Genomic DNA, 25,398 nt, shown 5'->3' with positions numbered 1-25,398 from the left:
AGGCAGCGATATGCAGCGGGCAGGAGCCTGTGGGGTAGAGGGGCTCCCCCTGCACCACAGCCCACAGCCCCAGCCCCGTCGGCTGGTGGGACACCAGTGTCCCCCTCACCACCTGCTGTTCCCAGCCATGGGCACGGGGACAGGAAGCAGGCATGGAGGGGAGCTGCACCACGGGAGGGAGCTGCCAGCTTTCGGGGAGCTGCTGCAACTTCCCCGCGGCCCCCAGGGGCCCTGGCACCCCGTGCCAGACGCTGGCCTGTGGCACCTGGTAGGTGACGGGGTGGACCTGGGCAGGCTTACAGGACCCCGGCAGCTCTGGAACAGAGGGCAGCACACAGGCGGGGACCGGCGGCGGCACGCCCGGAACCATGAAGCTCACACCGGGCACCTTGGGCGGCATCGACAGCTGGAGAGGGAGCTTCTCTGTGGGGGAAGCAAAGCGGGGCGATGGGGTGAGCTGTTGGCAGGTGGGTCCGACAGGGGGTTACCTGGAGGGCAGGAGCCCCAGGAGGAGCTGGAGCCTGCTGCTGTACCTGCCATGGCAGCTGGTCAGAGTCAGGTTTCTGGGGGACAACCAGCCTGCATCCCTATGGCGAACACTGCGCCAGCACCTGCTTCAGCCAGCCTTGCCAGGGTTTGACTTTTCCTACCACAGCAACTCCCCAGCTCAAGGATTTCCTGTCCCGCTGATGATTTCCTGTCCCCAGTGCTCATTTCCCATCCCCACAATGGATTCCCAACCCAGCCATGACTTCTCAGCCCTGTCACGGTTTCCTACTCCAACAGTCTCCCATCCCCACCATTTCCCACCCCAAGTGTGATTTTTGCGGGGAGGTGAATTTTCTGTCCAAGGGGAAGGGATGGGGCCAGCACCCGTGGCCTGGCCATGCCCACCTTTGTGTGCTGCTCCCTCCTGCCCTGGCAGTGGGGATGGGGCTGGTTTTGGCACTTTTGAGGTTTTGTGACCCTGTCCCTCTCTGCCCCAGTGGGGCAACTGCTATTCACAGCTGTGGTTGAACTGGTGCCGGTACTGTGCGGACACGATGGGAGCTGTCACAAAAATGCGACAGCTGGCCCGTGCCATCCAAGCAGAGAGGCTGGGGCGCAAAGTACGGCATCACAAGAGGAATTCTTGCAGTTGTGCATCTGAATGCGCGCCCACACTCTGCTTGTTCTGCAAAGCAACTCCAATTCTGTGGCATCGTCAGCCGATTCTTTCTTGATCCAGGCATCCCTGGAGTCGCTCTTGCTGCAGTTCCCTGTCTCTGCTGCCAGAGAAGGGCTCAGGCACCTGGGAGTTGTCCTTGTCTCTCTTCTGGTAGAGACCTGAAGCAGCTTGCCCCCAGAACAGACCTTCTTGTGCAGAGAAAGCCCTAAAAATGTAGAGCAAGTGCTTGGACCCTCTTGGACCCAGAGAATGAATTGTCTGGCTCCTCTGAGAACCTCGTGCTGCAAACATTTCTGAACCTAACAAGGATGTGTATCCTGAAGGATTGTTTGTCCTGGCCAGAGTAACAGGGTTGCTTAAAACTGGGACCCTCATGCAAACAAGTAGAGGAAGTTGTCGGTCCTTGGTTTTTACTTTTTTGGGCAGGCGAGTGTCTGCGTTCCTTCTTGTCCTCATCTCCCTGACCTTTACCGGTTTTCCATAAAATACGTCAGAATATAGATGTGGAGAGCTGACTGACCCTACTCTCTTCTTGCTGTCTGAAGCCCATCCTGACCTCCTGAGGCGTTTATTTAGCAGGCTGGAACAGTCTCATGCCCTAGCTGCAGCTCCCCGGCCATGCCTTGACCTGCAGCCGTTCCTCTCACAGAAATCCTTCACAACAGGCAGGCAGACGCCTCTCAGGGTCTCTTCACATCTCATTCCCATCTCATCTCCTCTCCGCTCCTTGCAGCCGGGCCGGGCCGAGTCAGGCCCAGACGCCGCCCGACGGGAGGCCAGAGGGTGAGGGGTGCAGGGCTCGTGCCTCCGCCTCCCTGCCCCCGCTCAGCTCCTTCACATCTTCTCTTCTCTTTTTTTTTTTTTTTTTTTTTTTCCCCTTCTTAAATACGTTATCGCAGAGGCGTTATCACGGAACATTCTGGTACCAATTGGCTAGGCCCTGGCCAGCAGCAGGTCCGCCCTAGGCCCGGCCGAGTCCACTGGACAAGGGGGAAACTTCTAGAAGCTTCTTAGAGCAGCTGCCAGCGTAGTCCCCCCTCACTAAACAAAACCAGAACAGAACGTGGCACAGCACGGGAAGAGAGAATTTGCTCAATACCTGCTCAGGCAGAGAGAGAGCTGAGTTGCTTTGTGCTCAGTGGTTTGGCTTGGCTTTCAACACCAACTATGGACACTCAAAAACGGGCAGGCAGGCTAGCATCTTAGGATCTATCCAAATTCAAATAAGGTTTATCATCACCAGCGGGCAGTGTCTAAGTTGACTGGAAGGACTGAAGAAGTCCGTTTTTAAGGTCTGTAGCAGCAAAACGCAGACATCCACATTTTCCCTTTCCTTTCTAACCTGCCATTCCCGATGTTTTAGGCGCTGTTTTTATACGGTTATATTGGGAACACAAACATTTCATAGAACTGTTTGTGAGTTTGAATACAATTCTGAGCATTGCCATTTCCCTGTCATTCAGTAAAACCACATGCAACGCTATTTCCACCAAAAGCAACCTGACAGTCCTTCTCACAGGCCCTTCCAACCCAACCCTCATGTCAAAGACCTTTGAATGAGACTTCCAAACTCCTTGCACCAACAGCCAATGCGGACAGTCTAGAGCATCTCTAAAATCAGCTTCACTGAACACTGCCTGCAGTGTAAAGACTTCCCCAACAAAGACCTTCCAGCTGGAAGGAAATTCAGGTATCTGAGCAGTATTTCTTGCGTCATCTCCTACGTCTGTGTCCTGGTTTCAGCAGGGATGGAGTTAATTTTCGTCTCAGTAGCTGGTGTGCTTTGGATTTAATCTGTGAAGACTGTTGGCAAAAACACTCTGATGATAGGAGCTGTTGTGAAGGAGACGACGGACACTCTCTGGCTTGCCAAGTCTCGTTAAAGTCTCGTTAACGTGCAGATGTGGGAAGCTGGGCAGAAGACAGACAGAATAACTGGCCCAAGCTGGCCAAAGAGAGTATTCCATGCCATGAACGTCATTCTCAGCATAGAAGTGGGGGTTGCCCATGGGAGGGGGCATCCATTCGGGCATTCCATTCTGGCATGCACCCTTGGCATCCATCTTCTTTCCACCTCTCTTGCTTGCTGGCATCGTTCCCTCTCCCTTGCTGGCTTGCTCTCCCCCTTTGCTTGCTGCTCGGTGTCCTTTCGTGATCGCTGCTCGGCTGTGTTGGTCATTCGGACATCGGGTGGTGAGAAATCCTACACTGTCCATTTTGTATATTTTGTAGATATTAATATCCTTATATTCTGTTATCCTTGTAGTTTTTAGTATTTCAGTAAACTGTTTTTATCTCAACCCACAAGTCTTCCTTTCTTCCCAGCTTCTCTCCCCCATCCCACTGGGCAGGGGGAGGGTGAGTGAGAAGCTGTGTGGTGACTTGGGCTAAACCACCACACTCTAGGACACAGAAGGGTTTCCCCCAGCTCCCGAATCTGGAGCTCGCTTCCAAAGCAGGAAGGCAATGAAAAAAACACTTGGCATGAATAATTGCAATCAAAATTCGTTAGCAAGCAGTCTCAAGATAGATCAGAAAGCCGAGCCACAGCCCATCAGCTGGAACCCTTGTCAGTGCAGCAGAGCCAACCCTGAGGAAAAAGGCACACAGCTTCTTCTGAAGAATACCAATCCGTGACGGCAAGCGCTGAGAATGAAAACGTTTGGGTAAGGATTAATAACAGGCTAGCAGATAAAAGTCCAGTGTGTGACAGGCTTGTCCTACCAGAGTGGCTGTCATGGCCAGGAGAAACTGCAGATCCTCCAGACAAAGCCCTTGCTGTTCAAGGAGCTTACAGCCACCGCACAAGGGGACCTGGACTGTCACACACGGTGACAAGGCCAAGGGAGCTGCGTGCAGGCCTCCCACGCGCGGCTTGGACCACGTTTGCAACTGAAGTCTCTCTCTGAACCAGGAAACAGCAACGGTAAAGACCGTCCAAGAAGGTGGGAACCCAGCACCACTCCCGCTGAACAGGCTGTTCCCGTGCCCCTGTAGCTGTCGCTCACCAAGGACGGACCCTCACGGCAAGACGAGGGAGCCGTGGCTCCGGAGAATGAACTCTCAAACCTCCCCAGACTTCTCCCTCCTCTGCCTCACACGTTTGTTCCATGTTTGGTACAGAAACCCAGAAACAGAAACATGTAAAACCTGCACTCATTTGCCGGCCAAATGAAAATATGCAATGGCCAGGCAAAACAACATCCCTTCATCTACTCAGAAAAATACAGATATCCTTCAAAACAAAAGCGCACTTGGATGAGCTGCACAGCAAAAGCTGTTCGGTCCTGGGGATTTCCACACACGCAAACAGGAACACACCCGTGTGCACAAGAAAGGCGGCACACAACTGGTGAACTGCTTGTTGGGGTGGCTGTGCCCCAAAGCCTTTTCTAAAGGACTGTTAGCAAGGAACGGCTGGCACACCCCGTCAGCTGCGTGTTCTGTTGGCCTCTCCTGGCTGGTGGAAAGGGTTCCTGCGCTTGAATGTCTCCTGAAGGTCCTGCTGGGTATAAGCGTCTACAGCCACCGGCTCATTCTGTTAGCAAATTTCATTCTTAAGAGCTGAAGCCAGCTCTGCTCCCATCAGGAGTCACAAGAGAGGGCTCGATGGCAATCCAAACTCTTGCCTAACGAGTGAGCACTGAACAGCCGCGGGCTGAGCGCAGCGCTGGCAGAAACGGCTCCGTTTGATCCTTCTGTCAGTGCCTGAAGGGCACAAAGAACTGGAACTCGGGAGATCAGCACGGCATTCGTGGGGATAGTTGCACAAATGAGATGGGAAAACCATTACCAGCCTTTGGCAAGGAAATTTGATCTCAGTCTTCACTCAGTAACGTGCTAAAAACCCCTGAAGAGACCGACACGCAAAGGCTACAAGTGATGTTGAGAGGCTGTGTTTTCAACTGGGAAAAGGGGGCAAGTGCTGACAAACAAACCCATTTCATACCACCCAGAACGGTAAGGCAAGGCACCCAGGATTGGCCCCGCTTCACCATGAAGGACTAACATGCTGAAAAGCAACCATAAATCAACGAGATCTCAAAAGACAGTTTTTCGGGATGGTCACAGGAAGCAATAGGGCTCTGGGGCTTCCGCTACCGGTCAACCCTTGCTGCCAGGGAGTCAAGGACTTGGTGTTATTCTGCATCCCAGCGCACCCAGCTCAGCTGCCAGAAATCAAGGTGTGTTTTTCTTTGCTCTGATTTTCTACATGGGCAATATTAATCTCTGGCCGCTAAGTCCCAAATTGTTTCTCTATTAGAATGCAACTCTGCAACATACTCTACTTTTACAACCACTAATTTGATGGATCCAGCTTAAATTAAGATGAATAGACACCAATGAGAACTCTTTTAATAGACTATGGGTGAGGGGCAGCTTTGTCCAGGGACCTCCCAAGGGGGCACAGGTCACTGGGGAGGGGGGAGGCCCCTGAGGTGGTAGACCCAGGAGATGCCTGCCCCTCCCCGGGCAGGAGAGCAGCACCTTGCTGGTGAAAGGGGCCTCGTCAGCGTACAGGCCGCCCTCCAAGGAGATGGTGATGGAGGCAGTCTTCCTGGCACGCCAGCTCTCAGGGCCCCTGATGGTGAAGGCCAGGTGCTCCACTGGGTCTGGAAAGGCCAGGGGCTGCGGGAAGAGGTTTTTGAAGGGGACGGAGGTAGTGGTGCCGCCGGCTGTGATGGTGAGGGGTCCCTGTGCCTTGGGCAGGAGGATGAGGCCGAAGAGGGATACGCCGGACTCCCCACCAAGCCGGATAGAGAGCTGCAGCCCGGCCCTGGCTCTGCACACTTGGTGGGGCTTGGAGGTCACCTCCATGCTCTTCTCTGACCTCCTCTGGCTGGCACGGGCCATGCTGATGGTTTTCGCTGACTGGAAGTTGGCCCAGTTGTTCTGCAGAGGAGAGAGAAGAGACAGTGGAGGGGCTGATCACCAAAGCAGAGCCAGCAGCTCGGGAAGGAACCGCTGGTCCCCTGCCATCATGCTGGCTGGGGTCCCTTTCCCTTGCCCATCACCCACCTGTACCCTCCCACCCCTCACACCACAGCCCTGGGGAGTGCTCGTGATGAATGGCCATAGGGGCTGCTGCCCAAACGTGCCCAGCAGGGACAACCCCGCACCCAAACGCTGGGGGACCTCAGCGCCCAGCTCTGGCAGCAGTGGAGAAGTGCTTTGGTTGCCCATCTGCAAAGGCACTGCCATGCACCCGCATTACTTTGTTTCGGGGGCACCCCCTGACCTTGAGAAACGCTGGTGCTCAGAGCAGGCTCGCAGGCCTCTGCAGAGATCTTGATGTTTTCGGTCTGAACGACCCCCAAGATGTCTTCTGCATCTGAAACCTGAGGTGACAAGAAACAAGCACTGCTTAGCCCCTTCTCCTCCATTCTTTTGCTAGACAATATCTGAGTCCTTGTCTCTACAGGCTGCTTCCCCCATGGCCTCCCCTGCGTGACAAGCGCTGTGAGCACACAAGTTTTCCTAACCTGTTCATCTCCCGGGCTGACCCAGCGGGGTTCTGCCGCAGTAAGAAACCCTGTCAGCCCAACTCTTCTCTCCGCCAGCAGCCGCGTGGCTGCTAAAGCACCCTGGGAAGCAAAGGGATCTTAAAGCCACCACAAGCGTGAGGTGTCCCAGAGCAGGGGGCATCGACAACCAACCCTCTCCTCTTCAATCACCCAGCGTCCTCACTGAAATGCATCCCCGAAACCATGGGGAACAGCCTCCCAGGGCGAGAGTTTGTCGCTCTCTGTCAAGAGCCCCAGACAGAGGCCAGGACGGGTGCAGCGAGCATGCCAAAGTCTGGACAACCCAAGGACAGCGTTCAACCTGGCACAGCAGCAAGGTGGTTGTAGCGCGGGCTCAGGGCGCAGCCTCATAACCCAGCCGTAAGCCCTGCAGAGGCAGCGGCTGGTTTTCTGGGGTGACGTGGATGCCCGGGGATGCAGCGCGTGTGCTGGCAAACCCAGCTGGAGGCAGCAGAAGCTGGGGTCGTAGCACCCCTGTCCCTGTCAGGCCCATCTCTTCCTGACTTCCCAATATACTTGCCCCATGGAGCTCAGCTACCAGGGCACCCGAGCAGTCACTTCGTCCCCAAGAGCCCCTTGCTGCTAAGGGCACGGCCCCCCAGCAGTGCAGGAAGGAAAGAATCTCTGGAAGCTCATCCTTTTGCCCTCTTTGCAGGGTACCCTTCAAGCAGCCTCCATCCCTAAGAGCACAGGGCTGATCACTCTGCCCTGCTCTGCCAGGGAGGGCACAGTCCCCCTCACCTCCAGCTGGATGGTCTTCAGAATGCTGAGAGCCTTTGTGGCCTTGAAACGCAGCTGCACAGCAAACTCCGTGTGGGGACCCACGATGCCGCTGTCTTCTGACACCGAGAAGTCCTCGCCCAGGTCTTCCAGCCCAATGAGCCGCCAGGCCACGGGCAGCGGTGTGCGGTTTTGCAGGGCCAGGGTCTCATTGTCCTTCCTGCAGACAAAAAGAGACACTCAGCACCAGCTGCTTGATGGGCATGTTAGTCTTGCAGTTGAATGGAACTTGGAGCAGCCCTGGCTGACAGCTCTCGTCCCCGGCGAGGGGCTGTGGGGTGACTGACCTGGGCAGAAGCAGCGTGTTGAACGACAGCTCCTTGGGGCTGACCCCCAGCTCCACCTGCACCCCCTGGCAGCACAGGCGGAAGACCACCGGCTCTGGGTTCCCCTGAACGCAGCAGATGAGCTTGTCTTCCACCAGGCCGGCTGAAGTGGGGTACGCCCAAACGCTCAGCTCCTAGCCCCGTCCCCGCAAGAACAAACACACAAGAGCATTCAGTCAGCAAGAGAAACAGCTCCTGGGCACTGCCACCGCTGCCTGTCCTACCTGCCTGTCTCCTACCTGCTTCTCGTTCGGTTGCAGCCTCATGCTGGGAGGCTCTAAAAGGAACGTGCTCTCCTGGAGATCGCGCTCAAAGGAGAAATGCACCTCTGCTTCCAAGGGGCTGACGTTCAGGATGGTTATCTTCTCGCAGTTGCTGGGATAGCGCAGCTCCTTGTACCTGTCCACAAAAGGGGAAAAGGCTGCAGAGGAGATGCCAGGACCACAGCCTTGATCACATCTTGAGGAAAGCACCGTGTCCGGGCAGCGGCAGGCTGCACTGGAAGACCATGTTCCCACGAGCAGGCTAAGAAAAAGGATCACTTTGGGCACATTGCATGGAATATGGGTTCATCCTTGCGTTGCTTTGATGTCTGCCCCTATACTTGGTGCCTGCATGCCAGAGGTGTGACGATGCAGTCACGCACTCAAAGAGCGTTTTACAAAATCTAAGTGGAAAGGCACCTGGAAAAATAACAGTATGCCAGGCACATGGCTTCTTCCGCCTTCTGTGTGAGCATCAGCTGCTAACTCAGGGCTGGGAGCACGTACCCGTCTCTTGGCTTCCCACACAGCAGCGGTCCAAAGTGGAAAACACCCGTGTCCATGACATACTTCTTGGAGATGATGTCCTCATCCTCCTTGCTCTCCCTCTGGTGGGGAAACACCAGCCTGGGGAGAGAAACAGGGAATGAGGAGCTGTGAGATGCTCCTAGGTAGGAAACCTGGTCAGAAAGCCATAACCCTTCTGGGTGGCTGAGGTACCAGGACTGGTTCCCAGCTCCAAGCACGGGAAGATGCTGGGCTGCTCAGGCAGCACGCTGTGCCCAAGCCAGAAGGTCACAGGGGTACAAGGGGCAGCCCTGGCTCTGAGTTCAGGGGGAGCCATGCGTGAGGGCTCCCACGCGCCAGCCTTACCGCGGGTCCTGGCTGATGGCGGGATACAGGCAGGTGCCCCTGCAGGGCAGCTGGTACAGACGCTTTGTCCCCAGGATCTCAAAATGCAGCGTCTGCTCAAACTGGCCCAGTTCCGTGGAGCTGAAGTGGACCTTCAGTTGCACCTCACCGTGGGCAGGCACTATCCACCGACAGCTGCTCAGCCTGGCAATTAAAAAGGAGATTTCAAACACTGGGAAGAAGCAAATGAGGAACGGAGGGTTGTGGACTTGCCATGCCATGGAGGCACCGGCCGAGGGTGCCTGCAGAGCTGGAGATGAGGGACCTTGTCTGGCGAGATGGCTGCGAAGCAGAGGGGTCACCTCCTGCCTCACAGCTCGCCTGACAGGTCTCCCTGGGGATGGAACCGTGTCCACATCACTTTGGTCCAACCTGGGAGGACATGTGGGTGCTCCTGTGTCCGGCCTCTGGAGATCTCTGCTGCCCCGGCTGGAGCTGCGCTTCTTCCTCAGAGTCTCCAGGCTACCCACAGCTTTCTCCTTCCTCGACCGCCCCCTTGTTGGAGTGACCTGTTTCTTGGAGGTCTTAACAGCAAGGGGAGAGAGAGAAGAGAGAGAGAGGTCAGACCTGCCTGGAGACATCCCACCCTGGAAAGAAAGCTGTGGCTCTTTTCTCTCATGATAAAGAACCATCCTATTTCTCAGCAGAGAGACAGCACAGCTGTCTCTTTTGGACAGACAGAAGGGACGCCTGCGGACACGTGGCCCCGTCATGATTTGACCGCCCTTCCACAGTGATTCTTTTCCATCTCGCCTGCCCCCGTGCCCCCATGCAGCCTGGCCCCTGCCCTGAAACCTTCACTGCGGGCACAGCGGGGGCATCCACGACACTTACAGTCGCCGCCTGTTCTCCTTCCGCAACAGCACCTTCTGGCACAACAAGCTGGAAGTGCTGGAGGGCTTCTCCTGCTGCAGGGGCCGTTCGCTTCTCCGGGTAGCGGATCACGGAGTACAAAGCAGGAGGGGGAATGGGAGGCCCAGAGGGACCCAGTCCCAGCTCATCCAAGATCTAAAGCAGAAGAGAAAACTCTCTTTATACTCCCGTCACCTTCAACCTCCCACTTCCTTAAAGGCACTGAGCTTTTGGCAATGGGGTTTTTAAAATTATTATTTCTAGGGAGTACAGTGCTTTTTTACGCCCAGTGGGGTGGGCAGGCTCCAGAGCAGTGCCAGGACCTACAGCTGAGACCTAGAGAGAAATCTCTCCTCTGAGTGACTCAGCTGAAGGCAACACCGACCATGAGCTGCCCTGCCCTGGAACCATCTGGAATGATTTCCACACTGGGAAACTGAACGGACAGGATGCTTGAAGAGAGAGCACTTCCGCTTTGCACCCGTCTGAGGGATGGTGAGAACCTCTCCAGCCACGGGGCTGCTCCGGAGCCGTTGTGGAACAGTGGCCTGGACAAGGCTCTGTGCCCTTGTCCGTGGGACGCAATGCACCAGGGCAGAGCATGGCAGGCTCAGCACCTGAGCTTCACAGGGCTTTACCTGCTCTGCCACTGGCAGCTTGCTGCTCTCCAGGATCTTCCTGGTCACATCTTCTGAGCTCAGTGCTTCGATGGTCAAGCAGGGCACCCTGCCACGCTGGCCTCTGCATGACCCTTCTGCACCTTCCCCTTCCAGCTCAGATAACGCGGAGTCCTCAAGAGCCTCCAGATTTTTTAGCCGCTCCTTCTTCGTGCGCTTCTTCTCCACGCGCTCTTTCTTGGAGCAATCCTTCTCCAGGCGCTCTTTCTTCACACCCTCTTTCTCCAGGCGCTCTTTCTTGGTGCTCTCCTTCTCCATGCGCTCTTTCTTCACAGACTCCTCCAGGCGCTCTTTCTTCCTGCACTCCTTTTCCAGTGTCACCTGATGCTCTTTCCCTCTGTTTTGCTGGCTCCCGTGGCTCAAGGCAGGCTGGCGCCGGGCTTCTGCTTTGTGCCGCACCTCCGCTTGGTTCAGAGGGGACAGCAGGATACCCTGAACCCTGTCCCAGAATGACAAGATATGCGCCACATACTTCTGCGATGCCTCATAGATCTTAAACCTCAGGGCCAAGTTCTCGCTGTCACTCAGAGCCCCCTGTTCTGCGTCTGAGTGTTGCACACGCACGGCTGGGCAGGCATCCATCAGGGAAACCTTGCTCTGCTTTCTCTTCTCTTCCTTGTCACTCCCAACAGCGCCTGAGTGCTTCTTTACAGATCCTCTCTTGTCTACCCCTTTGGTGGCATCCAACTGGTTGCTGGTGGAAATGCTGGTGTTGCTGGCGGATGCGTTCGTGTTCTGGGCAGGAGGAGCAGGAAAAAGCAGTGAGCATTTCAAAGCACCAACTCAGATGCTGCAGGGCAGTGATGATCTTTGCAACAGCACCCCAAGCCTCGCCTGAGACCTGTGCTGGGTGCTCCACAAATCCCAATCCAGAACACAGCTGGTACCCAGGGTAGCTCAACTGAAACCAAACTCCCCAGTGCCAGACTGATGGGGAGTCCTGCCCACCAGATGAAAAGTAGAAAAGCTTCTCCGAACCAAACCAGGAAATTAAAACACCTCCGTACTCCTGTGCAGTCCTCTGGGCTCCATTCTGGTATGCTGAGCGTCCCTGTGCCTGGCTGACACTTGAGGAAGTCTGGTTGAATACCTAAGGCCTGGCGGGATCTCCTGCCAGGCATGTAGCAAAAGACACCCCATCCCAGACGGATCATGGCCCAGAGGTGTAAGTCATGTGCAGAGTGGGGAGAAATGCTGGACTAAAACTATCTAGGGCTTCACAGTGAATGTCTGGAGTTATGTGAAGCCAAGACTCAAAGGCAGCATGATCCCACAAATGCAGCTCCCCAGCAAACCCATGGGAAAACATCCCTGGCGAAGCAGCAGCATGAGCAAACACCGGCTCTTGTTTCCCAGCACAACCCCACGTGTTACTCACTCAGGCCCATTCCTGGGCCCAGCGCCGCGTGTGGCTGCTGGCTTCTCGGGGAATGGTACAGCTCCGTGGGAAGAAGCTCCCCAGGGCTTTTACTCATCTCTACAAACACAGCCACCCACCTGTCTGACTCCAGGCTGCATTTTCTTCCCTGAAGCGTTAACTTGGTCTTTTCCAAGCTCGCTCCTACTCCTCTTGGAATTCTCCAGCTCTTGTTCCTCCTTCAGGGGTTCCAGCTCCTGACGGTGCTTTTCGTCAGGCTGCTCCATCGCCCTTCAGGAAGCCAAACAGAAAACAGCCCTGTGAGTCACCACCAGAAATGTGGGCTCGCTGCAATCCCAGCTGGCCCTGCACGCCATTCATTGACCCTGAGGCCAGACAGAACTCTTAGGCCATCGCCATGGACTTCCCTCAACCTGGGGAGCCTGGGAACATCCAAAGGGCGGCAAGGTGAGAGGGGTCCTCCAGGGCCAGCCAAATCTAGGCTTTGCTGTCCTAAAGTCTAAATTGTGCTGCTTCTCCAATCAGGTCCACCTGGACCCCTCCAGCACACTGCCAAGGACGGATCCACCATCTCTGCGCACTGATGCCAGAAGCCCTCTCTTGCTCTCCCAGTTTCAACCAGCTCACAAATCACTAACGCCTCCTTATCCCTGCGCCAACACCTACGAGGCTTATCCAGCCCTTCTCCCTGGGCATAGCCTGCTCCTTACTGAGGACACTCACATCAGTCAGAAAGCAAAGGTAACTCCCCTCCTGCAAAACAGGCTCTCATCAACCAGGCTTCCTGCTGGAACCCAGCCGTCACCACGGGAAACTTGTGCCGTCTCTCCTGGAAATCAACATTGGAAGCAGCCCTAGCCATCTCCTCCCAGAGCAACAAACTGGGGCCTGTGCTGACAGAAAAGCTGAAACGCATGCTCACTTGAAGCAGGTCCCCCTCCCAGTTTGACACTTCCCCTGTGCATCCTCCTGGACAGGGCTGCTTTGCTGGATCACAGCTTCTCCCAGGCTCCCCTGCTGCTGCAGGCGAAGGGGAGCCGAAGAGACACCAGCTTCTATGGCTGGCGGCGCTCAGTCAGGAAAACCCTGGGAGATCAGCGTTGCACGGGCTTCACCTACAGCAGGACTGTTCTCTACACCAAGGCAGCACAGCTGCACCTCACACCAGCCCACACCACAGCCCCTCTGGTTTGGTGAGGAAGGGGGATGAAGAAGATGGCCATCCACAGCATTAACTCAGAGACACTTGTGGGTGCAGCGGCAAGGCAAGCACAGAGCCCAGCTGCCTGCAGCCAGCGTCTACGCCAGAGGGCTCACTGCTGAATCGGAGAGAAGATGTTCTCTTCTCTCCCAGCGCAAAGTCCCTCCCCTGTCGGGAGCCAGGGAGGTGGAACTGGCCATCCTTGTGCGGCTTGGAATAGACACTTTTGGCGTTTGCTCTGAAAGCCCTCTTAGCTCAACCAAGGTCTCTGGAGCAGGGAAGGCCCTGAGGGACACTGTCCTGGGGAGTTGTCCATGGAAGGCTTACAGACCTCCTCCTCCTCTCACGCCGGGCTTGTAGGAGCCTCTGATTAAATTGAGTTTTCTCTTCCTCCATGAGGGCATCGTACTCCTCCTCATCCATCTCCCAGAGACGTGCTTCCTCCCTCCTGGCAGCTTCTTCCCGCTCCCGTTCTTCAGCACAGACCAGAGGTGAAACCATTAGCCACTGCAAGTTCTGGAGGAGCTGCAAGGATTCACAGCTCTGTCCCGACCCAGCCTATCATCCTGCCAGGCCATCCTGGGGAGCTCATATCCCTGCTCCAGCGTTCAGAGAATCCCCCAAACTGTCGCCTGTACCTTGCCTGGCTCACGTGCACCAGCGCTGTGGACAGCTGGAGGGTGGGTAGGTACTGAGCCACAACAGCTTGCACTTGTGCCCAAGCTTTAATGGCAGAGACCAAGGGGAATCTTACAGCCTCAGCTCTGCTGTGTTTAAGCAACTGTGAGCTGAGTGCTGGCTACACTGAGGCAAAAGGCGGAAGGATTCATAAAACCGTTTCTTACAAGCTCTGCTGGTGACACAGATACACACGGGTAAGGTTGAGGGCTTGAGAGAAGATTGGAAAGGCGCGGAGATGAAGATTCTTACCTTCCTGCTCTTTCGCGGCTGTCTCCCTGGCTTTCAAAGAAGCATAATCCCGGAACAGGTTCACAAAATAGATGTGAGGCCGATTTCCCACAGCTTTGAGCAGGCAGAGGAGCGCAGATGCCGTGCTGCATGCAAAGCAGGTCTCCAGGCCATCAAACACCACTCCCTGGAAGCAGTCGCTCAGCTGTGAATCAAGTGGCAAAGGAAGAGAAAGTCAGCGATGGCACGCGTTGGGCTCTCAGCTACTCAGTCAGCCCAAACGGCAAAGGGCAGCGCGTCGTCGTTCCAAGAGCATCGGCTCAGACAAGCTCTGATCTTTCCCTGCGCTCTGCTGGCTTCTAGCATCTGCAGCTTGACCCAGGCGTGCCTGCACGCAGCCCAGGACTTCTCCAACAGCAGATACAGATCCCCTCCTCTGCAAACTGTACCTCACCGCCTGTCTCTCTGTAGCAGGAACGTATCATTTGCCCCCACCCCACGTACCTGCAGCCTTTCCGAGAGGATGGCCACCAGCAAGTCCTCAGGCAGCACGCAGCTCATCAAGCCCAGCTCTCCCGCTGCGCTGTCACTGATGCTCAGCCATCGCTGCGCAGGAACGCAGGGAAGGGCTGAGCTGAGCTCAGAACTCAATGAGCCCTGCAACATTGAACACCACGAGAGAAATAAACCACCTTGGAACCCCCTGAACATTTCCAGCTGCTGGGCTTGCAGCTCAGGTCTCTCGCTCGCAAGACAATAGACCCAAAGGGCAGGCCAGCAGCTCCAGGGGACAACCCTGGGGGTCACATCCCTTGGCCACAAGAGACCCAAGCTTGCAAGCCCCTGGCACAGCGTCCCACAGCTTTGCTCACCACCTGCAGCCACTTTGCCAACAAACCATACGACTCAGTCGAGTTTTTCTGGCAGAACACAGGTTTTTGTTCCCACCCCACGCCATCCCCAACCTGCCCAGCTGCCTCTCTGCACTATCGTTCCCCACACCAGGCTCTGGGTGACACAGAGCCCCGCCACGGTAAGCAGCCCCTGCACTTTTAACAAGGCCTGTAGCGACAGGAAAACACGTAACGGTTTTACACTCAAAGAGGGGACATTCAAACTAGACAGAAGGAAGACATTTTTCATGATGAGAGTGCTGGAACATCGGAACAGGTTGTCCAGAGAGGTGGTGGATGCCCCATCCCTGGAATCATTCAAGGCCAGGTTGGACGGGGCTCTGAGCAACCTGATGTGGTTGGAGATGTCCCTGCTCCCTGCAGGGGGTTGGGCTGGGTGGCCTTTAAAGGTCCCCTCCCGCCCAAACCCCTCTAAGATTCTATGATTCTCAAAGGCAACAGAAAGGTGCCATGCACTAAGCTGTGCCGATCACGCTTCACCCGGGAGCCTGTCAGGTCCATTACATGCTGTTTCTGGGACAGGCGCTCCTTTTTCTTTGTCTTGGCCGCTGCAGAGCTTTGGGAACCGACAGACTGCAGGCTGACTTTGTTGGCAGAGGGCGACTGGCTCCTGTCTGGGCTGCGCTTGCCATGGGCCCGGAACTGCCGGCGGCGGGAGGCATCTGCGTTTTGACCTGTGGAGGGGACAAACGGCTCAGTGGGGCTGGCGACGGGCGCTGTGGGGAGCAAGCAGGCACCTCGCACCTCCATGAGCACAGCCTTGTGCCCTGGTAGGGACACAGCACTTGTCCCCCAGCCTGCCTGGCACTGGCAGCACTGCTCCCAGAAGCAGCTCCCTCCCTGCTTCTCTTATTAGCACGAGAAAGCACACCACCTGAAACTAGATTGGAAAGCTAGAGAGCTTTTAATTCACAGCCCTGTGTCCGTCCCAACAAACGTGCACACAAGTAACACCTTTTCCACAGTCACTCCCCCTATGGGTCAAGCCAAGGATTTGTCCTCCAGGACTATTGTTTCTGTACCTTGCCCCCATCCTACATTCTCAGATAGAGACCGTAACACGCAGCCCTGCCCCAGCTGCATCACCCATCTCTGCTGGAGCTAAATCCTCCACATGGGATAACCCCACCGGGGACCCAGGCCCTTCTTCCTTCCACCAGCTCCCAACCCAGCCAAGTTCAAAGCTGAGCAACGCAAAACTGCCCCCACCACAGACAGGGTCTGGCCTCACCCTGCAGAGCTTGGGGCACCAGCTGCCCAATAAAGTTTCCTTAAAGTCTCCGGTCTCACAACGGAGAACAGCACAACTGGCACCAGCTGCCTAACCTGACAGCCTGTATAGGAACATCTCTGGAGAAAAGAGCTCATCTGCAGCATCTCTCTCATCTGAAACTGCCCCAGAAGGTGATCCTTCCCTTCCTCTCATGTTTGTGAAGCCACACTCAAAGTCAGTCGTCTAATGCTTCATGAGCCACTTTAGAGACCTTTTTCCTTCTTAAAGTGGGCAGCAGTTCTGCCTGACGGCCCTGAGGAGCAAGCTGGATTCAGCTTTGAGGAAACAGGAGAACTCTCAGTAAGACACAAACAAGTGTGCTTCACTGCTCCTAGAGAAAGGAACCCGTGCCAAGAAGCTCAGGAGCAGGAAAAGTGCCCCTGCCGGATCCCGGAAAATAGAGAATTTTTTTAATACCCAGAGATGTTTGAAGAAACGGCTTTGCATTTCTACACGCTGCAGCCATGTTCCCCAAGAGACCCAAGGGCTGTCAAGCTGCTTCTCTGGAGCAAGGGAGGTGGATGGTCATGGTGGGTTTCTGAAGCGCTGCTGGGGGTCCAGCGTTTCTCCTTACCCGCACGCTCTGTCTCCTTGCGGCTCTTCTGCTCGATGGCAGCCCTGATGCACAGCTCCTGGGCACACAGCCCTGCTGAGCTGCTCCTCTTCGAGATGGCTTCCTCCACCACGGCATCGATGGACAAGCAGGCAGCGCCATAGTATTTGGACAGTGCGACCGCTGCCGTGGTCTTGCCTTGAGAGAGAGGAAGACTGCTTGGTGACACTTGCACATGAGGCATTGTCAGGGACAGGCTCTGGAAATGCCCCAAAAAGTATTTCACATTTTCAAGGGCAGGGGGAAAGCACGTGCCCCTTAAGGAGAGACCATGAGGGAGGCAGCCTGAGCATGGTTAGAAATGTGGATCATCTCCACCTCATCTTCAGCTGAGGACTTTGTCCCTTGTGGTGACCTCGACCCTGGGCCAGAACACTGCTTCCAGCCCTGTCCCACCACCACTCAGACTATTATTCGCTAGCCTGTGCTGCTCGCTGCTGTCTCAGGCAACCTCTGGGCACACTTTGAGGGTCAGTGTGGGCTAGGGACTGCTCCCACGAGGCAACATGGACCCGAGGCAATGTGGTCCCACAAAGCAACAGGAACATGGCCACACTGCTTGCAGGAATGAGAGCCCAGCTCCTAGCAGGGACACAAGATGAGCCACACCACCTGCATCAGCTAGGCGAAGGCCTGAGGCTGCTTCATGTACCAGCAGAGCTGTGGCTCACCTTGCTTCACTTCACTTGGTCAACCAAGCACCGTGGTCCACCAGGAGATATATGTCTCTCCTGCTGCCCCCCATCCTGGCAGCCACGGCCTGCCGCTCACGTACCTGTCAGGGGTGCCCCATGGACGATGACGACGATCCCTCTCCGGTTTCGGGCTGCGCGCCCTTCTGCAGAGAGATCGATGCCAAGGTGGCGGGCAATGGCCTTAGTGACAGGGCTGTTGTCCAGTTCTCCCGCTGCCTCCTTGCTGCTGGCGGTGCTTTGCTGATGCTCTCCTGTGCAGAAGCAGGTAGAAAAGTCGGTCTCCTGCCTACCTGTCATCCTGATCATCCTCCCATCCCCTCAGGTCCTGGGAGAGGAGACTGCTGAAACCAACGTCACACCCAAGATCTCACCATGCCCTTCCTTTAGACTTGTGCAGATCAGGGTCTGCCCTAGATGCTGGTGAAGGTGCCTCTTCAGGGTACAGGAAATGGGGTGGCAGAATGGGGTGGCAGAAAGAGAACAAAGCAAGCAGCCAGCAATGCCTGAAAGGCCTGGGCCAAATCTTTCATGAACTGTCGTCATGGGAGATTGGTCTCAGGTCATGCTGAGTAAGGGGACACAGGCAGAACCAGGCATCTTACTCAGTCCCAAGGCAGATCGCAAGCTGAGGATCAAGCCATTATCCAAAAGCCGGATGCTTGAGGAATATTACTAGCAGGACATCTGGCCGGGCTCTGAATTCACCAGAACAGCATTTACAAAGAGTTCCCACCTTTGACCTCAGGAGGTCACCAAAAGACAACTCAGCTTGCAATGCCACGTAGGACAGCGAGCGCCCTGCCCTGCCCTGCCTAGCAAAGGGAACAGCATCATCCTGATCCCAGCAGCTCCTGGGGGCAAACATGCTCATGTGGCAAAGCTGGGGAAAACCTCCCTGGCCTCTCCCTTGTCCCTGCCCCAGACTCCTCCCGGGATCCTGCAGACTTCCCAGAGAAGAGCGCATTCCGGGCCTACAGGAGTGAAGGTGGCCCCAGGCTGCAGGGAAGTGATGGAGCTGACACTCAAGTCCTCCACTGAGACCCCTTTGCCACAATGGACATAAACCAGGTGACGAGCTTAGGGTTGTTATCTGTCCCGCATCTTTTCTCAACGCCTTCCTCCTCCTCTTCTCCACATTCAGCTTTAGAGTCTACCTTGTTGGACTGGCTTTCATCAAAAATGGAGGAGGGAACGACCGAGCTGTGGGATGAGATGGTGTGAATGATCCCAGCAGAGTGCTTCCCTCCTTGAGCTGACAGAGACCGGACACTTTCAAAGTTTGCTCAGCAGGAAGGACACAGGGAGGGAAGAAGAGAGTGAACATGCTCAGGCATCTGCTCTTTGCCATTTGACACTTTGCACAGCCACATGCAAAAGACACAAAATTGCCCAAGGAGGGAGACTCCCAAGGCACAGGGAAGTCTGTCCAGGCTCTGGCTGCCCTCAGGGGAATTTTGAGCTTGTGCTTTTGTTGCTGGGAAGAAACAAATCGGACATAGCCAGTGGTATTAGACCTGGTCCGACTGTCTGAAGAACTCATCCCATCCTACTCTTTGTGGATGAGGGACACAAGGGGACATCCTGACTACTGCCCCAGTCCACGGCAGGCAGATACGAGCTTGCTTTGGCTGCACTCAGGGCTGGCAGAGGATGCGTGTTACAAGCCACAGATTTCCACCTGGAAATTCCTCCACCAAGCTAGGGAATGGGAAGCTGCTAAAAGCATGGGCTTTCCATGGACAACGAGGTCATGGGGAGCTCAGGGTGTGTGGGCTGAGCTCCCTGCTGTGGCCACACTCAGGAGAGCCAATGCCAATCCCTCACCGTTGTCCTGGCCTGCTGGTTCCCCAGTCCTGGACTGTGCCTGCTCCTCTTCCAGCCTCTTCTGGTCCTCATAGTACTCCAGCACCTCTGGGGGCAGCTTCTCACCCGGGGCACGTGGTGGCAGCAACAAGGTGTTGTGGCGATCGTAATCCTTCAGCGTCCGCAGGATCTGTGTGCATAGGGAAAAAAAAACGTAGGTGGGATGTGATTCTTGACCTTCATCACACGAATAGACTCCCCAGCCAACCCATCTTCTCCCTCATTCCTTCCTCCCAACGGCACGGACTATCCAAGCCCCTACACACCTGCCAGCAGAGGTGGCCAACCCTGAAATGCCACCAGGCTTTGCCCTGGGGACTGCCTCCACCCCCCTGGCACGAGCCTGGGAAGGCTGGAGCGCTAGGAAGCGACGGGAGTGTGCCCATGGGACCAGACCTTCCCTCTCACCTGCTCCTCAGCAAGGTACTGCTGGTCGAACTCCAGGGAGTAAAACTCGATGGGGAAATCGCACGGGTTCTTCACCACCACTGTCCCCTCTGCCCCGCGGCTGCACGGCAGCGATGGTCCCAGCTCCAGCACCGAGGGGCTGAACTCCAGCTGTGGCTGCAGCCCATGCCCCGACATCTGCAGCTCGAGCTGCTGGCTGCTCTGGCAAATGTTAATCTTCACCTTGCTTCTGTAGGATTTCTGCAAAGAGAGAAGCACAGAAAGCTCCTCCATGAAGCCCCAGGTGACAGGGCCTCCCATTCAAGCCTTCCCCAAGGTCAGACTGCCTGGGAACATGCAGACAGGCTGGGCCAGGGCCATGGGGACTGCTGGCAGCACAGCACTGCAGGTGACTGTCCTGCCGTGCCCAGGAGGGTGTCTGGCGGCTGTTTTGTCTGCTGGTACCAGCAGCGGGATTAGCCTCGATGGGCCCTTCCAGCGTTATCCCCTGTGAGCACGCCACGTGCTCTGCACCAGGGCAATGCAGCCTGCAAATACGTCCTGGCAAGGGGGAAGATGATGGGAAAGAGGCAGAGTTCCCCATCATGCACCCACAGGTAGCCACACTGCAGTGCCCTGATGCTCGCTGTGCAAGCTCCCCATGGGGATTTCAAAGCCCCTCTCAGAAGGCTGTGCTGCAAGGGAAACCGAGGCACAGTGGGGACGGGGCTTGCAGAAAGCTCCATGCGGAGGTAGACCTCATCTCCTCCTCCCCACGCTGGGCTCTCGTTACCACACTGCCCTGACAGACCTCCTGGGGGTGAGTGAGCAGGATGAGTCCTGGTGTGCAGGGGAACCGCATATTTGTTTATCAGATGGACCTAAATTGGTCTATCAGGTGTTTCTGCCTCGCCAATCTCACCTCTTCCACAGGTGAAAACCTGACTTGCACGTGGCATCGCTGTCCTGGAGCGAGGACTCCAGCTGGGGGCAGCACCTCAAAGACACAGGGCTTGGCCTTCAACTCCTGGAGCAGCTTCCGATGCATGCGCACCGACAAACGTTTGTCCACCTGAGCACAGAAACCAATCGTGTGAGGTCTCCTTGGTCTGTGAGGACAGACTCTCGGTTCCTGCAGTGCTCTGAGATACTGTCATGGTGCTGCGAGCACCCACGTCCAAACCAGCCACAGCCACCACTGGCCTAGAACTGGAGGGAAAATGTGCAGGCAGGGTGCGCAGATGCACTGTCAGAAGAGGAGCAATGGGTGAAGCTGGCAAAGAAGTGAAGCATCAGCTAGTGAACAGGTGCAGGCAAACCAGATTTGCTCTGTACCTCTAAAGCTTCCTCAGGTGGGCTGTAGCCCAAGGGCTCAGGCAGCCACAGGCGCAGAAAGGGCAAGAGGGGCAAAGAAAGCCCAACCACGACGTTACGCGTTCCACGGAGTCTGTGCTTTACCTTCTTAACAGGCTCACTCCTGGTGGTGAACCATTTGCAGGGGACCTGGAGTGGATTGTGGAGCTGGATGGTTTCTTCCTGGCACTGTCCGCACTGGACAGTGGAGAACTCCACTGTATCCTTGGAGAGGCAGAGGGACGGCACAGCAACGTTGGCACGGAGACGGACGTGAAATGTGGGGCCCCCTGTTAGCTAGTGAAGGACAGAGCATCCCGCTGAAAGCCCAGGTGACATCTGCTGCTGTCCCAAGCTGCCACCTGCCCTGAAAGGTGGTGAGGGAGGTGAGGAAGCATGCGGTACCTTGATGGGCAGGAGCACGTCCACCTCTCCCAGCGGCAGCTTGGCACTTTGTGGGTCGAAGCGCACCTCTAAAGTCTCTGTCTCCCAGCAGGGCAGACGTTTCACACGGGCAGGCTCCACACTGAAACCTTGAACAGATGAAAATAAAGCAGCTGAGAGGCACAACCCACATCAATGTGTCACAAGCGTGTTAAGGCCATACGAGTGTCCTGGCTGCTGGCTCTCTGAAGGACCCCTTGGCTTCTCCGGAGAAGCCTGCCACTCTTTCTCCCTTCTCACCACACACGGACAAAGGGTTTTCACAGCCAGAATCCAAGGTCCACACGGTAAAAAGGAAATCTATCATTTCAGGACCTCCAGCAATTTCTTCTTCAGGCATCCCACGGAAGGATGCACAGACCTCTCCAAAGGGGAATTTCCAACTAAGATCCCTCCATGCCATGGTGCTCCCTGGAAAACAACTTAGAGGAGACACCTGACCACCCCTCAGACACAGCGAGTCACCGTTGGATGGCAGGGCAGCCTTACCTCAAAGGCCTGCTTGAGCCTGTTTCCATACAACACAGGACCTCACAGGCCACGTTCTCAATAAAGGCTGAACACAAGCCTTTATCTTTATGAACTCTAAGCAAAGCACTTCCAAACCCCAAAGAGTCCGTCTGCTTGTAACACAAGCCCAGAGTGCACAAAGAAACTCAGATGACGCTCCTGGCAGTCAAGAGCAGAGGATGCTGAGAGGTGACCACGCTGATCAGCCCATCCAGCCCCCAGGGAAGTGTTAGGGCAGTCACAGGCAGGCCAGGTCTCTGGGTCCTGCTGGCCAGGAGAAGTCAGGCTCCAAAGCAGCAGGTAGAGAGGGTCGCAAGGAGGAAGAACTAGACAAAGAAGCACTCAAAAAACTCCCCATGGCCAGCAGCTGAAGCTACTTTGTCAGACAAGGCTCCTTCAAGCCCACGAGAAGTCTCTCCAGCACTGGTTACCTGTGTCACGCAGGACCTGTCCATCGGCGTGGAAGGACACAGGGAAGTGGCCAGTGTTGGTGATCTTCACGCTGTGCGTGTGGATGTCACCAGGAATGACAGAGCCAAGGTCCAGGATGTACTCGGGCAGCTGAGCCCTGAAAGGACAAGTAAGGACAGTTCTTAAACCACAGCCTGGCTACGTTTCCAAGTGGGTGGACGATGCAAAAAATGTGGGTATTTCTGTGTCCACTGCTGTAGAAACTCAGCTCTAGTCAGTGAATCCCAAGGCCTGACTATCTGGTAGTAAGACTTTGGCAAGTCCCAGGGAGTGTAGGTTCTAGGCTTCCTCAACTAGCAAAGGGACCTTAAAATAAAGTTACTTTAAAATGGATACTGGTCACCGCTCGTGTGCTATGAAAAGCCACTGCAGACAAGTTCACTGGACCTCCACTGGTCTCCGTGGAACTGCTGAGCCAGGGGTACAGCCCAAGCCTGAATTTGCTTCAGGACCCTGAAATAGGATTTGCCCCCACCGCTCTGCAACCAGATCTGTCCCCAAAACAGCAGCAGCAGGGCTGCGCCTCTGGCTGTTACCCTCGGGGTGCCTGGAGATAGGCTATGGGAGTCCCCACTGACTTGAGAAGGCTCTGACGAGCACGCTGGTCAAAGGCTGTCTCCTCCGGGGGATGGGAGGCAAGAGCTTTCTGCTGTGCCAGGGCGTGTTCCTCTACCAGCATCTGCTCCATCTGCATCTGCAGCCGAGTGTCCAACTGATGACAAGGAAAGACAGTGGCTGGTTAGCAAAGGTCCTTCCCAAGGCACAACCCTGTCTCTGAAACAGGATCCCAGCCTGCTCTTGTGGAGAGGGGTGATGGGGTCCTCCTGGCTCACTGCTCAGTGTCTGTGACACCTCCTGCTCTCTTAGCCAGGACCTTATCTCTAGGGAAATGAACTCCAGCGCCTTCGCCTGCCCGTCACTGTTACAAAAGCTGATCTCGTCAGAGAGACAGACGGACAAGCCAGGAACCTTCCAGTGCTCCGAGTGCCTGCGCCCAGCCGGTGCCAAAGCAGCTTGGACAAAAGCTCTCTTGAAAAGGGAACCTTTTGTTGGGCCGGTGCCACTTGGAGCTGAGCACCGACAGCACAACCCCAGGGCACAAGTCAGGCTGCTGCGATTAACTCTGTAAACCTGGCAGGGCTTGGGTTCAGAGAATCCTAGAATCCTGGAATGGTTTGGGTTGGAAAGGAACTTCAGAAATCATCCAGTCCAACCCCCTGCAGCGAGCAGGGACATCTCCAACCAGATCAGCTTGCTCAGAGCCCTGTCCAGCCTGACCTTGAACGTCTCCAGGGATGGGGCATCCACCACCTCTCTGGGCAACCTGGGCCACTGCTTCAACACTCTCATCATAAAAAAAATTCTCCTTATTCCTGGTGTGAATCTGGCCTCTTGTAGTTAAAAACAATGACCCCTTGTCCTGTCATGCTGCAGGCCCTGTTAAACAGATTGTCCCCATTGTTGTGAGCCACAGACACCCCAGCCATGACCTGCAGCGCCAGCACAAAGAACCATCAATTCGATGCCTTGAGCAGGGTCTTCAGGATCCCTCCCTGGGGCAGTCAGGAAGCTGGTGCATCTATGGGAGGGACAATGCCCCGAGGTGGGCAGCCCATGGGCAATGCTGAGTTGATGCATGACCATGGGCAGGTGTGGGCAGGGAGGTCCCAAGTGCCAGCAGGACCCCAGGAAGCCTGCTGTGGGGTGCAAGGGGCCCAAAGGACACAGGGGGAGCACCCTGTGCCAAAGAGGGAAGCAGTTGTTCCTCACCAGACTCTGCGAGTTGTCCATGGGTGGCTCCGCTGCCGCAGCCTCCCTCAGAACAACTGCTTCGTCCCTCTGGCTGTCTTTTTCCACCTTTTCTTTCGCCTCTTTGAGCAGCTTCTCATATTTTTCATTTCCTGAAGGAAGAGAACATCCACAAATACAAGTGTGGGCACAGCGCCATTCCCATTCAAGCTGGGAAGCCCCATTCCCCTAACGCTGGCCTCTCCCAGAAACACATTCCTCAAGCAAGATGCCCTAGGGACATATAACATGGGGGAAAAAAACCCCAGGGCCTTCCTGGGGAGCAGACGGGCAGTGCTTACCTTTGACGTTCCTGGGCAGGTCCAAGCAGATCCTGGGAAAGCTCCCCTCTCCTTTCAGGGAAATTTCTTCTGGCTCCAGGTGAGCCACTCGGATCTGGAAAGTCCTGCAGAAGCCTCCAGGCACTCCCGGCAGGTAATAGACTTTGAGAACTTTCCGCGTGCCAGGTCCAACGTAACCCTGCAGAGCGCGGGAGAAGAGGGAGGGAATGCACCAAAGAGGCTTTGGTGGAGGGATGGCTCAGACGATAGACATGCTGCCAAGAGAAGGCATGTTCTCCAGGCTCAGAAAGGGTCAGACAACATGGCCTTCTGGCCTTCTTCTGTCCCAAAGCTCACATCTCCTGCACCAGGATGCACTGTGTCCTTCAGAGGGCTCCTAAGGCTGCATTCCCACAGCACTGCCTGCCCTTTGCTCAGCGTGAGCACAGCTCTTCTGCTCACGAGGTGTGCCCTCTGCCAGCCAGAGCCAAGCTGAGGGAAGAAAGGCTCTTTTGCCAGCCGCTACGCAAGATGAGGGAAGTGCCCGCACTCTCAGACGGGCCGGCAGCTCCTGTCCCAGCACGTCAGTGGTGCCCAGGCTGGTGTTGAGCGCCGACGTATTCACAGATCCCAACCAAACGTCTCCTGCCTGTGTGGTTGCACCCAGGGTGCTCGAGTCTCTCCAGACTCACAGTGATCTGCAAACGTACATCTCTGGAGAAGCAGGAGCCCAGTGCAGGAGGAGATCCAGGGAAGAAGGTGCTGCCAGGAAGGCCACCTCCTCTCTGGGCTTCCAGAAGGGCTGTCGGAGTCCC

General features: G+C 55.9%; 1 protein-coding gene across 1 annotated transcript in view; it reads right to left on the bottom strand.

The window, feature by feature from the left end:
• Positions 1-997: 997 nt before the first annotated feature.
• LOC147600350 (axonemal central pair apparatus protein HYDIN-like) overlaps positions 998-25,398 on the bottom strand; it is a 37,282-nt gene continuing 12,881 nt past the window's right edge. Inside the window, exons 10-38 of the mRNA XM_086751240.1 lie at positions 24,605-24,782; positions 24,285-24,415; positions 23,093-23,226; positions 22,475-22,611; positions 21,495-21,622; positions 21,195-21,386; positions 20,659-20,808; positions 19,758-19,997; positions 19,311-19,479; positions 18,583-18,768; positions 17,567-17,743; positions 16,753-16,929; positions 15,386-15,579; positions 14,496-14,648; positions 14,013-14,196; positions 13,414-13,555; positions 12,001-12,151; positions 10,825-11,238; positions 10,465-10,692; positions 9,770-9,982; positions 9,296-9,498; positions 8,936-9,118; positions 8,570-8,689; positions 8,039-8,198; positions 7,757-7,933; positions 7,435-7,629; positions 6,400-6,507; positions 5,657-6,061; positions 998-1,030 (exon numbers count right to left, since the gene is read on the bottom strand). Coding sequence (XP_086607366.1) covers positions 998-1,030; positions 5,657-6,061; positions 6,400-6,507; positions 7,435-7,629; positions 7,757-7,933; positions 8,039-8,198; positions 8,570-8,689; positions 8,936-9,118; positions 9,296-9,498; positions 9,770-9,982; positions 10,465-10,692; positions 10,825-11,238; positions 12,001-12,151; positions 13,414-13,555; positions 14,013-14,196; positions 14,496-14,648; positions 15,386-15,579; positions 16,753-16,929; positions 17,567-17,743; positions 18,583-18,768; positions 19,311-19,479; positions 19,758-19,997; positions 20,659-20,808; positions 21,195-21,386; positions 21,495-21,622; positions 22,475-22,611; positions 23,093-23,226; positions 24,285-24,415; positions 24,605-24,782 — 5,262 coding nt within the window. The remainder of the gene's footprint in view (positions 1,031-5,656; positions 6,062-6,399; positions 6,508-7,434; positions 7,630-7,756; positions 7,934-8,038; positions 8,199-8,569; positions 8,690-8,935; positions 9,119-9,295; positions 9,499-9,769; positions 9,983-10,464; positions 10,693-10,824; positions 11,239-12,000; positions 12,152-13,413; positions 13,556-14,012; positions 14,197-14,495; positions 14,649-15,385; positions 15,580-16,752; positions 16,930-17,566; positions 17,744-18,582; positions 18,769-19,310; positions 19,480-19,757; positions 19,998-20,658; positions 20,809-21,194; positions 21,387-21,494; positions 21,623-22,474; positions 22,612-23,092; positions 23,227-24,284; positions 24,416-24,604; positions 24,783-25,398) is intronic.

The sequence above is a fragment of the Chlamydotis macqueenii genome, chromosome 6 (assembly GCF_036417535.1).
Source record: "Chlamydotis macqueenii isolate bChlMac1 chromosome 6, bChlMac1.mat, whole genome shotgun sequence".
Lineage (NCBI taxonomy): Eukaryota > Metazoa > Chordata > Aves > Otidiformes > Otididae > Chlamydotis > Chlamydotis macqueenii.
The sequence above is the reverse complement of the archived record's forward strand: the minus strand, read 5'-3'. Positions and strand labels throughout refer to the sequence as shown.